The sequence below is a fragment of the Perca fluviatilis genome, chromosome 13 (assembly GCF_010015445.1).
Source record: "Perca fluviatilis chromosome 13, GENO_Pfluv_1.0, whole genome shotgun sequence".
Lineage (NCBI taxonomy): Eukaryota > Metazoa > Chordata > Actinopteri > Perciformes > Percidae > Perca > Perca fluviatilis.
In genome coordinates this window covers 4,938,176-4,950,328 of record NC_053124.1, presented here as the reverse complement: position 1 = coordinate 4,950,328, position 12,153 = coordinate 4,938,176, and the positions used below count along the sequence as shown (strand labels likewise).

At 41.0% G+C, this 12,153-nt stretch overlaps 1 protein-coding gene across 1 annotated transcript in view; it reads right to left on the bottom strand.

Moving 5' to 3' along the window:
• Nucleotides 1-5,144: 5,144 nt before the first annotated feature.
• Nucleotides 5,145-12,153, bottom strand: part of sema4ab (sema domain, immunoglobulin domain (Ig), transmembrane domain (TM) and short cytoplasmic domain, (semaphorin) 4Ab) — a 68,501-nt gene continuing 61,492 nt past the window's right edge. Inside the window, exon 13 of the mRNA XM_039820860.1 lies at nt 5,145-6,916. Within this exon, the coding sequence (XP_039676794.1) occupies nt 6,099-6,916 (818 nt within the window). The 3' untranslated portion in view covers nt 5,145-6,098. The remainder of the gene's footprint in view (nt 6,917-12,153) is intronic.

The window sequence follows — 12,153 nt, the reverse complement described above, 5'->3', positions numbered from 1 at the left end:
CAAATGATCATTGTACTGAATATCTACTCATAAGTAAATAATCTGTTGTTTCTGCACTTTATGACCCATTGATTTATTTATTACTGCACTTACAGTATCCTAATAGGAAGTTCTTTTTAACAAGATTGTAATGTCTTGTCTGATTTGTACTGTTCTGTTTTTATACAGTGGGGCAAAAAAGTATTTAGTCAGCCACCAATTGTGCAAGTTCTCCCACTTAAAAAGATGAGAGAGGCCTGTAATTTTCATCATAGGTACACTTCAACTATGAAAGACAAAATGAGAAAAAAAATCCAGAAAATCACATTGTAGGATTTTTTATGAATTAATTGGTAAATTCCTCTGTAAAATAAGTATTTGGTCACCTACAAACAAGCAAGGTTTCTGGCTCTCACAGACCTGTAACTTCTTCTTTAAGAGGCTCCCCTGTCCTACTCATTACTTCTATTAATGGCACCTGTTTGAACTTGTTATCAGTATAAAAGACACCTGTCCACAACCTCAAACACACTCCAAACTCCACTATGGCCAAGACCAAAGACCTGTCAAAGAACACCATAAACAAAATTGTAGACCTGCACCAGGCTGGGAAGACTGAATCTGCAATAGCTAAGCAGCTTGGTGTGAAGAAATCAACTGTGGGAGCAATTATTAGGAAATGGAAGACATACAAGACCACTGATAATCTCCCTCGATCTGGGGCTCCACGCAAGATCTCACCCCGTGGGGTCAAAATGATCACAAGAACGGTGAGCAAAAATCCCAGAACCACACGGGGCAACCTAGTGAATGACCTGCAGAGAGCTGGGACCAAAGTAACAAAGGCTACCATCAGTAACACACTACGCCGCCGTAGACTCAAATCCTGCAGTGCCAGACGTGTCCCCCTGCTAAGCCAGTACATGTCCAGGCCCGTCTGAAGTTTGCTAGAAGGAATTTGGATGATCCAGAAGAGGATTGGGAGAATGTCATATGGTCAGATGAAACCAAAATAGAACTTTTTGGTAAAAACTCAACTTGTCGTGAGTTGCTTCCAAAGAACACCGTACCTACTGTGAAGCATGGGGGTGGAAACATCATGCTTTGGGGCTGTTTTTCTGCAAAGGGACCAGGACGACTTATCCGTGTAAAGGAAAGAATGAATGGGGCCATGTATCGTGAGATTTTGAGTGAAAACCTCCTTCCATCAGCAAGGGCATTGAAGATGAAACGTGGCTGGGTCTTTCAGCATGACAATGATCCCAAACACATCGCCCGGGCAACGAAGGAGTGGCTTCGTAAGAAGCATTTCAAGGTCCTGGACTGGCCTAGCCAGTCTCCAGATCTCAACCCCATAGAAAATCTTTGGAGGGGAGTTGAAAGTCCGTGTTGCCCAGCGACAGTCCCAAAACATCACTGCTCTAGAGGAGATCTGCATGGAGGAATGGGCCAAAATACCAGCAACATTGTGTGAAAACCTTGTGAAGACTTACAGAAAACGTTTGACCTCTGTCATTGCCAACAAAGGGTATATAACAAAAAAAACGTTCTTGCCCCACTGTAATTGTTGTGATTGTGAACTGCATTGGCTTTACCATGGCTACATATTTCATTTAACCTACTGGAACAATACATCTGAACTACTTCGTGACAACAGCTAGAATGGTGAAAATAACCCTACATGACTTTTTATATCATAAATAAATGGACAAAGATCTGCCAAAAAACTGGTAACAGTTGTACACTTTGCCTTAAAAGTAAGCAGAAGATAATGTTACTCAGGGAATTTACCATGAAGATCAATTTTCTACAACGCTAGAATAATAATGCGTAAATATCTCCTTCACTCTCCCCTCCCTATCTCTCATCCCTCTCTCTCACATGTAAATGTATAGGCTATTTTTAGAATCATTCAGTCGGTTCTGTTCTTATCTGCCACACTTTTTCTCACTTATTTATTTTTTTTTAATAGAGGCCGAGTTTTTGCTTTGCTCCCTTTGTCATCGTTGTATGTTTCTGTTTCCTGTTTTATTTTGAAATCTGTTTTTTCCCTTGTCTTGTCTAGTTTTACTTCCTGTCTTTAGTTTTCCCGCCCTTGTGATTGCTTTGTGTTTCACCTGTTTGCCCAGCCTAGTGTCACCTGTCCCTTGTTAGTCCTCTTTACCTGGTTTATTTAGTCGCTGTTCTGTCTTTGTGTCTTGTTGGATTATTGTTTTCTGTTCAGTGTTCTCTTTTGTCTCCGTCAGTGGGTTGCTTGCCACTGTTCTGTGCTTTTGCCTGTTCCTGCTTTTTGGGATTCTGCTTGTTTCCATTTTTTTGGATTTACCATTAAACCTTTGAACACTACACTGCCTGCTTTCTCTGTAATTGGGTCCACCACTTTCTCTGAAGACTAACACCCTTGTATATGGAAATAGAAAAGAAAGACATAGAAGAAATTGGACTCTAAAATCTAGAAACTATAAAGATAAAGATTAAGTGATAAATTTCATGCACACTGTAAACATGAATGTAACAGAGTGATATTCATCAGTTATTTCCCCCCAGCAAAATATAAGGTAAAAAACCATAGAGGTGTCCTATCCCTGTTGTCAAATGAATGTACAGTAGCCTACAACACTAGATAGTTACTGGTCCAGTGACCTAAGTCTATGTTTTGGGAGGATTGTACAATTAGGATATGTTCTTAAAATTGTACAATCCTCCCAAATTATAGTCCCAGTTTACTGGACAACACAATTTGTGTGCTAAGAATGCCAAATACAATGCACATGGAAGAGGAATAAACATGATCCTTTATTGTTAAAGAATTAAAAAAAAAATTAATCAACTAAAATAATTCAAGGTGCATTGGTCCACTATAGAAACATGCATGTACAGCATTTTATGTAGTGCCTTTAGTAACATGTTTCATTTAAAACACATTTGAAATTGTATCAGCCTTTTCTAATTATGCCATAATATATTCATCAAACTTCTAACAATATGAACAGCAATCTTCATTCAGCAATATAACAGTAACAATGTCACATGAATAATAATGGTCACAACTTTACATAATAACAGTAGTTAACTGAACAGCAATATGCACCTGTTGTATTTTAATGCAGACTGATAACAACAAGGTAAAAGCACTGCTGAGTGAACAGAAAAGGCAGCAGGATTAATAAATCCTGGCTGATAGCTTGGTCTGGACCATGGAATAAATCTCCATGATAATTTAGGTGTCTCTGCTTTTGTGAAACCGAGTCAAGGCTAAATTGAGCCAGGATAACTGGGAAATCCTGGCTTAATCCCTTATCTTGGTTTTGTGAAAAAGCCCTCTGGATACAGCGTTTGGCGCGAAGCCCCGTTAATTCCAATGAGAGTGCTCATGTTTGTGTTGTTGTAGCAACATGCTTGTTTATGAGCTTCTCTCTCGTGTCTCTTACAAGTATAGTTTGTTCTCTTAATACATCCATGGCGAACTCATGAACTCGCCGTTTCATTGTCTAAAATATTCACTAACATTAAACATTGTGTTTTCGGTCGCCCGGCTAGCTCAGTTGGTAGAGCGGGCGCCCATATACATATAGAGGTTTACTCCTTGACGCAGCGGTCCCAGGTTAGACTCCGACCTGCGGCCCTTTGCTGCACGTCATACCCCCCCTCTCTCCCCTTTCATGTCTTCAGCTGTCCTGTCGAATAAAGGTCTAAAAATGCCCATTGTTTTCGTTGCTCTGATCGTTTACATGCTTATCTAAATAAACAATGGATATATTTAGACAACCAAGGAGATGTAATCATTATGTCGTGCTACTAGCTAGATACTAGCTAGCGCTAGCTACTAAGGTTAGCCTGCAGTCATTGACATCAACAGTCAACGACAATGTTCATTATAACACTTCACTTTGGCATGTATTAATTAGTAATGCTTATTGAAATAAACTGTGGATGTTTTGAGAGAACCAAGGGGATGTAATCACTATGTCTGTAGTACAGTTATCTAGGCATATAGCTATGTACAGTGTTACCTTTCTTAATACACCCTTGCTAGCTACCGCTGATGTTAGCTACTAGCCGATAGCCCCGGAAGTTTGGGAAATGCTAATGATGTTACATCCACGTTACAGGCTTTACAGCATACATACATCCATACATCCCCCGGATGTATCATAAGATAATAACATGGATGTATTAATAGAACACATGGTGATTTACAAACATTAGCTATATCTATTATAACAGCTACAGGACCTCGGGAGAACATTCATATGAACCTGCGCAGTGCAGGGCGACATGGGCGGGCACAGTCCCGCGGGTCTTCTCGCGTTCATTATGCGCGTTCATCATGCCTAGTTTAATAATTCTGGATTTGGCTACTTCCTGTTTTCATACAGAAGTTTAGTTTGCTTAATATATTGGATGTGAAAAGAAGGAAATGGTGTGCATAACATTGCACTTTAGATGTGTGTGAATTTCCCACACCAGGACTAATTTATGTAGTTCTATTTTATAGCAATCGATTATCTGTTCAAAAAATCCAGTGTTAAGCAAGAATGCTGTAGTCAACGACCCAAAATGGCTTTTCATAGTTTTATTTTGTTTCTGTCGACTTTGAATGAAGTGTATTTTCTGATGCTAAAATTACTGTTTATTTACATGGTGTCTGGTGGGTTTAGCGAACGTAATTTCAAGGATGTTTTTATGTTTAAAAAAAGGATCTTACTCTTTGACAGAAAGGTCGGCCTCCATAGAAATCCTTTCTATAATGTTGTCAGACACTTAGAATATTAATCTGAGCTTGTCAGTGGCAAAAGAAGCACTTTTGTGTTGGTAAATACAAGCATTACAATTGCCCCAAAACTTATAGTACATTGTAAGTTGTTTCGGCGCTGCCGACTGCAGCGATCTTATTTAATACTGGACCAATTTCAAAGATTGTTGTTCCCAGTCACTTAGACATAAAAACATGGGAAAATTGGGTCCAGGTTGAAAAAAATGGTAGTTACCCTTTAAGTAAATTATTAATTAATTCTAATAAGGGAATTGAGACGTCCTTCATGATGGCAGACCAGACCAATTTCGTGTCAACCAAGGAGTGAAGAGAAACGAGGAGGCAAAAGAGAAGCACCTCTGGTTTCTCCTTTACGTAACTTGCAAAAAAATCACGTGACTGCAGAAAGCCGAATGTAACCTCTTTATTGAAGTGCATGTGAAAACAGAGAGTAACAGCACTGTGTCATCATGTAACAGGTCATGGCTGCATGTGTATTGATGTTATGTCCAAATGGCCCAGTGTGTATGATGCACAGGAAATCTGTGAGAGTGGATCAACAGCTCCACCAAAGCATCAGCTCCACTGTTGCCAAGGCACATTATGTGTGTAATACCATCTCACAAGCGAAAGAGAAACAAGCCTACTGGTCTGATCTCTGTGGCCTTTTTATGTAGTACAGATACATTCGGTATGGTCATCCACTCTGAGCACCTACTTATGTTACAGAACCTCATACTTACTGGACTTGGGAAAACCTGGCCACTAAACATAACCCAGGTATCAAGTTCCTTCCAAAAGATTTAGCAGAGTTGCATACAAAGCCATGTCTGGTCTGCATGTATGTAAAATATGAGATTCCGAGATGTTTGATGAACACAGGCCCAGACTCTTCTCGAAACGATAAAGGACTTTTAAAAATCTAACATTCTGTTTATGTGCATTTTAAATAAACACTTGAAAATGCAATTAAGTGGTCACTGGCTTAACATCAAACACTTACTAGTCTATAAAAATATTCAAGGAACCAGCTGTACTGGATCAGCTTGTACCTTTCTGTGTCTGTGATACTGTCTAATAAGTAACAACACACATAGAACATTCAGAACATAACAGTCAATGTGTTTCAGTGTCTGGCAACAACAAAAAAGTCCCATCTTAACAGTCATGTGTCTCCTTAAGTACCACAGGAAGATTAACTTTCATCCTATTAGATTCAAATCTTACCGATCAGGATCAGAGTCCACAGTGTACCGTGTCAGTGCAAACAGAACCATGCACTGGGCTGACGGACAGTCACCATGGTGAATCTGGTAGCTGGGATGGCCTCCTCTCACCTCTAATCTCATATGTAACAGACTGTTCAGATGGGGGTGTTGGGCAAATGCCCATTAGAACCTGTGAGTGCCCCATTACAAACTAACCTACTGGCCTGTCTGCTGTGCAGGGCTTGTCCGTTGCGTTTGCTCAGAAACTCTCCCTGAAGGGCCTCCTGCTCCACAGGAGTCCTTCTGTCAGAGTGTCTGGTTGGAGTTCCTGCCTGCGGGGCTGTTCGGCTGCGGCAGCGTTGTCTGATGACATACAGAAGCATTGTGATAAGCAGACTGAGGCAGAGAACTAGCAGAACTGACACAACTACAAGCTCCTTTAGGTAGCAGGGGCCTCGGGCCAACAGCAGGAGCTCCCCATCCCGAAACTCTGCCTCTTTCTGCCTAGATTCCTCTGTCCGAAAAGTCACATTTCTGCCCCGCTGTCTGGGGGTGACCTGAGTGTCCCTGCTGGACTGTGTTGGCTCAGTCTCTTGTTGTCTTGTGTCTGCTCTTTTAGGCCAAGTCCCCACAGAGGCATGCAGTCCAGGCCCCAGCCTGGCCACAGCCTTTGTGGTGGGTATGGGGTGTGTCTGAGGCCAGGTGTAGCCTGGAGTTTGAGCCATGAGGATGCTCTTCTGTTTGACATGATATATGGCCATAGTCTGTTGGTAGCCACTCTCAGTGGACAGGCAGAGGTAGTGGCCCAGTGTGGCAGGGGTGGCCACAAAGCTCAGACTCCCATCTTCTAGGTGCAGGTACAGGTCTGAGGACAGCCGGCTGTTGGGACGCTCCCACAGCTGCTTTGAGAGCTGCGACGCTCCGGGACACTGCAGCCGCACCACTTCATTCAGAGACACTGTCACCAGCTCACCTGCAGGACATAAGGCTGATATACAGATTACTCACAAAAAAAACAATACACAGAGACCCTTCATAACCCCTCTACTCAGCATCATCAAATATGAAAAAACTGCCAACAGCAATCTAAAGTTGCCAAAGAATCTGCTGACGTTAAGGAAAATGTGCATCTACATGTCCAAAGGTCATAATGAAAGCAAAAGGCTGCAAGACGACTCATTATATTCACAAGCAATTGTTACATACTGCACACAAAGTGTGCCTACTAACAAAGTGTGTGCTTACATAAAAATGCATACACAAGTTTTCTTGGCGGAGGAGACGATGGTCAATCACGTATACCCCTTTCACACTAATGGCTCAAACAGGGTTTTACACTGTTCTACTGTGTTTGAATGGGGTAACCCTCCTCGATCTACTCGGCTCCACGACCCAGGTCGCCAGGTGGGTTTTATCAGGGTAGACTAGGGTTGATTTCACTGTGAATTGCGCACGACCTGGGTCGTTAACAGCTGGGGTGGGACAAATTATGTGATTGGTTGGAAATAACATCACCGGTCCGCGCACACTTTGAAAAAACAACAACATACATTTTGTCTCACTGTGCTTTACTGTCTCACTGTGCTGGGTTTTTAACCATAGACTGTATAAAAAAAGGATTTTCACAGGCAGCGTCAACAACAGCAGAGCGGAAAAGTTCAATTAATTTCCGAACAGTCCGCTGGCAGTGGGTGCCCGGATGTTCAGTAGTCTGCCTTTTGCAGAGTGGTAACGGAGTTTTACAAGCAAAACTGCCTGTAAAAACCCAGCATTAGAAAGTAAACATATGAAAATAAGTTTTGTTTAATTCTCTCTGCACCGCCGCTCTTACTCCCTCTCTCTGGCAGGAGACACCTGTCTGCAGCCTGCAGTTCAGTGCGGCTGCTGGGAAGCGCAAATCTCTCTCTTTTTTTTCTGTCTTTTAAAAAAACTAGTGCAGTGCCCGTTGAAAATGTGCCTGTTTGGAACAGGCGATTACTTGGCCTGTGGTATTGCTGCTTGTAGAATTCATCAAAACCAAATTGTACCCCAAAATGACTTACAGAAGGACCCCAAACCACTTAATATGCAACTCCATTGTATAGCCTACTACTGACTTACAGTGTAGGCTACTTCTACATCAGAGGAAGACATTGTACTACTGTATTCACCTGACAGAGAACGCTGCAGATTCAGAACGTAATCACAAAATATCACAATGAAAATGTGGAGTAATCAGACATTAGCATCATGGACTCATGGCAGTACCCACCTGCCCGTTATGAGAGCTAATCAACACCTATCTGCCTTAATCAACCACCAGAACCGGACCGTGTGTGTGCGCGCAGAGAGAGAGAGAGAGAGAGAGAGAGAGAGAGAGAGAGAGAGAGAGAGAGAGAGAGAGAGAGAGAGATATAAATATATATTTTAGGGCTGGGCAATTATTAAAAGTTTTAATCGTGATTAATCGCATTGTTATACGCAAAATCCAATAATGAATTCAAAAGTAGTGTATAGCGCAATTTTATTTTAAATGTTCTGCCATATGAACGAAAGTGCCATAACATTTGTTCTGCAAAACACTTTACATCAGCATTTTGTTTATACATTAGCAGATAAAAACAATATTATAATATTATAACTTAAACAATGTAATCAAAGCAAATACAAAATTAAAGCTTATTGCCACTGCCAGGGCATTCATGTTATCCTGTTTGTTATATATATATATATATATATATATATATATATATATATATATATATATATATATATATATATATATATATATATATAGTGTGTGTGTGTGTGTGTGTGTGTGTGTGTGTGTGTGTGTGTGTGTGTGTGTGTAAAAACTGCTGACAAAAACAAGCAAACATGATCAGATTAGTTAAAATATAACCACTTTCCATGCCTGGATTTTACTAGTGACTAGATGCCTTTATCATCGAAAGTAGGATAGTAAATATACAAAGCTCATGACTGAAAGGGAATAGGATAAAAGTAATATGAAATATTATACATATTTTTATTTACTCTTTTATTTCATTTCAAGGTTTGGATATCTGTAAACATTTGCACAAAAAATGGATTCTGATATTGTTAAACAACTGTTCTAATAAATCTACATTGTGAAGCACCACTTATGTATTTGCACTGAATTGGAAATTATATTTTACAAAAATACACTGAATTACAAGGCTGTAGAGAAGCGCTATTGCAGACTTATGTACTAAGGTTTTAATTACATTATTCGAATATAGTCAGTCGTGAAGTAAAGTGGGCCGGTCAAAGGAATGAAACTCCAGGGGTGAAAATGAGTCCCATTCCGGCCCTGCTTAGTTTGGTTGTGTGACATTGGTTGTTCACATTCTCAGAAATTAACGCTACATGTCCTTTAGATGCAGTTTGGCCATGAACAATGGTCTTAACAGTATATCAGCATGTGGATTAAGATGAGCAACAGACAGCAAACCACAGAAATGACAGTGGCAAGTTTTGAAGAGAAACTAAAAGGCTTGCAGCTGTTGCATTTTCTGTTGGGAGCTTAACAATACGGGTATTAGAATCTATATAAATAATTATATAAATCAGAGTTTTTCCTGCATAGAGAAAGTTTTGGCACCCCCCAAAGAGGTTTATAGTTAACGACAAATGAAAATCACAAGCGCCAAAGCGTCAGATTTTCCAGCTAAAAGCTGCATCGTTTTGACTGGACCTGAAGGCTCCGCTGTGAAGCTAGCGCTAATGGAATCTCCGTTTGCAGTGACCCATGAATCAGGCTTCAAGCCTGATTATGGCATAAAGCCGTAGCCTACGTAAGTGGCATGAAGTTTATACTTGTATGTTGGTGTGTGCATCAATCTCTTTAAGAGAATAGAAGGGCCAGCATTTGTGTGTGTATGGGGAGTGTGTGGTAGAGAGAGTGAGGGTGATTCTTCGGAGCTACCGACTCTAGAGTCATAGTGAGAGAAGCAAAGTCTCTCTCCTGTGCTTTCTGACCACGGTTGAAAATCTGTAGTAGGAAAAGTTTTCCCCCTCATTGATTTCATGTTGTTTATGGAGAAGGAGAACCAGGAAATAAGTAGGGGGAAATGCAACGCTACCAAGCTGCAAAATGTATTTAAAGTATCAAAAGTAAAAGTACCTACTATGCAGAATTACCCCTGTCCGGGTTATATTATTTTATTATTGGACCATTAATATTAACGGAATAATCATGTAGTTGTAAAAATATATAAAATGTAATACATTCAAAAAGTAATACTTTGTAATCTGTGGACAAATGTGTGGCATTAAAGATGTCAACTCTGTAAACTCTTAAATTAGATGCTTATTTGAAGAAGAAAAAAATACATAGAACTTATAAACACTTATTTAGGTTTTTGGTTCTCTAATTTGCATGTTGGATTCTGTGACAGAACCTTCCCTATTATGATGATGTTGATGTCATAGCTGTACATTCCGTCCTCTGTGAGCTTCAGGTTCAGCTGCAGAATCTCTCTCATTTTATCTTATTTCATCTTATCTGACTGCTCAGCTATACAAACCTTCTAAAAAGACTTATTCATTCACTACTTCGTTCCAAACTTAACTTCTCTTCAAAATGGACACCCACTTCATTTTTGAACAAGTCCAAAGAATGAGACCATCCTCTTTTTCAGTGGAAGAGCGACACCGCTACAAGGCAGAAGTGAGTTTGTGTAAATGTAAAGGTGCACTGTTTATATTTATGTTACATTATGTAATATGGTGTTTCTGTGAGCTGCTTCAAACTGTGCTGTACTCAATCTGTGTTGCAGAAAATTATGTTGAGGCAGTTTCTGCTCATGAAGCAGCAAGATCAACTTCCTGATTATTTATCTGTCAGAGACATGAAGTCCTGGCTGCTGACAGGAAGAAGCTTGATGTGACTCATGGAAAATTAGATTAGAGCTGTTTTACCAATGAGATAACACACTCTTTTTATGTTTACAAGTTTCAGGAATTAATTGAGAGGACAGGTATTGATCATCTGTTCACAGCTAACTGGTGAGTAAAATATAGAGGATCCACAGACGTAAGCAATATTTAAATGTTAAAAAGTTTAACTTGAATCAACTACAGTCCTGTTGTGACTACCTAAAGAGTGGTGTTGACAGGCCTGGACTACAGTGAGACTCTTTTGTCTTAGTCAGATGGAAGAAGAGCTCCTGGAAGAGCTGGACAAAAAAAGTTTCTTTCCCAGCTTTTCAACAGAAAGGTCACACTGGAGGGCCTTCAGATGTTTGTCTCGGTCGTCCAATCAAAAGCAGAAAAGGATGGACAAACCTACCTTTCAGCCCTGCACAGCAAGCTGCTGCAAATCTTTGGTGGCATTCAGATCACCAGCAGCCTGCTGTCTGCAGGGGACTCAAAACCAGCAGAGCTCTTGGAGCTTGAACAGAGTGCTGTGGCGCTGGTACCAGTGGTGGTGGACACTGCTCTCACGTTCCTCCTGGAGGAACCAGAGCGGGAAAACAAGAGTGAAGCCGCCAGTGTTGGCAAACTGCTGACTAACTCAGCATTTCCCTGCCTCTCGGTTTGGAAGACTTTCTAAAACTCTTCTGCTCTGTGTCTGCACCAAAGAAGCCCAATACAGATTTGACAAGTGCTTCAAGTCCTTCAAGCTGATGGACTATGATGAAAGCTATTACAATGCTACAGAGGGCGTCATTTCTGCCATCCAGGATATGGACCATGAAGTGCATCCTTCTCACTTCCAGATTAAAGAGGGACAAGTAGAGGAGAGGGAGGCTTCTCCATGGGTCGCTCTGGATAACGAGGTAGACTTTATGCCAAAAGATGTGACAGAGGACACATACAGAAAAGAGGCAACCCTGGTTCAGGACTCTGTCGTCCACAATATGGACAATGACGAGCAGATGGATGCATCCAGCCAGACTCACCTTCAACTGGTAGATGGACTTCTGGAGGAAAGGGAGGCTTTTCTTGAGATCATTTCCTCAGAGGAGCTGGACATGGGAATCATGGTAGAGAGGGAAACTTCTGCACAAGTCTCTCTGGATGAAGAGGTTGACTTTGCCAAAAAATGTGATTAAGGACACATACAGAAAAGAGGAAACCCTGGTTCAGGACTCTGCCGTCCAGAATATGGACCATGAAGAGCAGTTTGGTGCATCCAGCCAGGCTCACCTTCAACTGGAAGAGGAATTTCTGGGGGAAAGTGAGGCTTCTCCACGGATCTCTCTG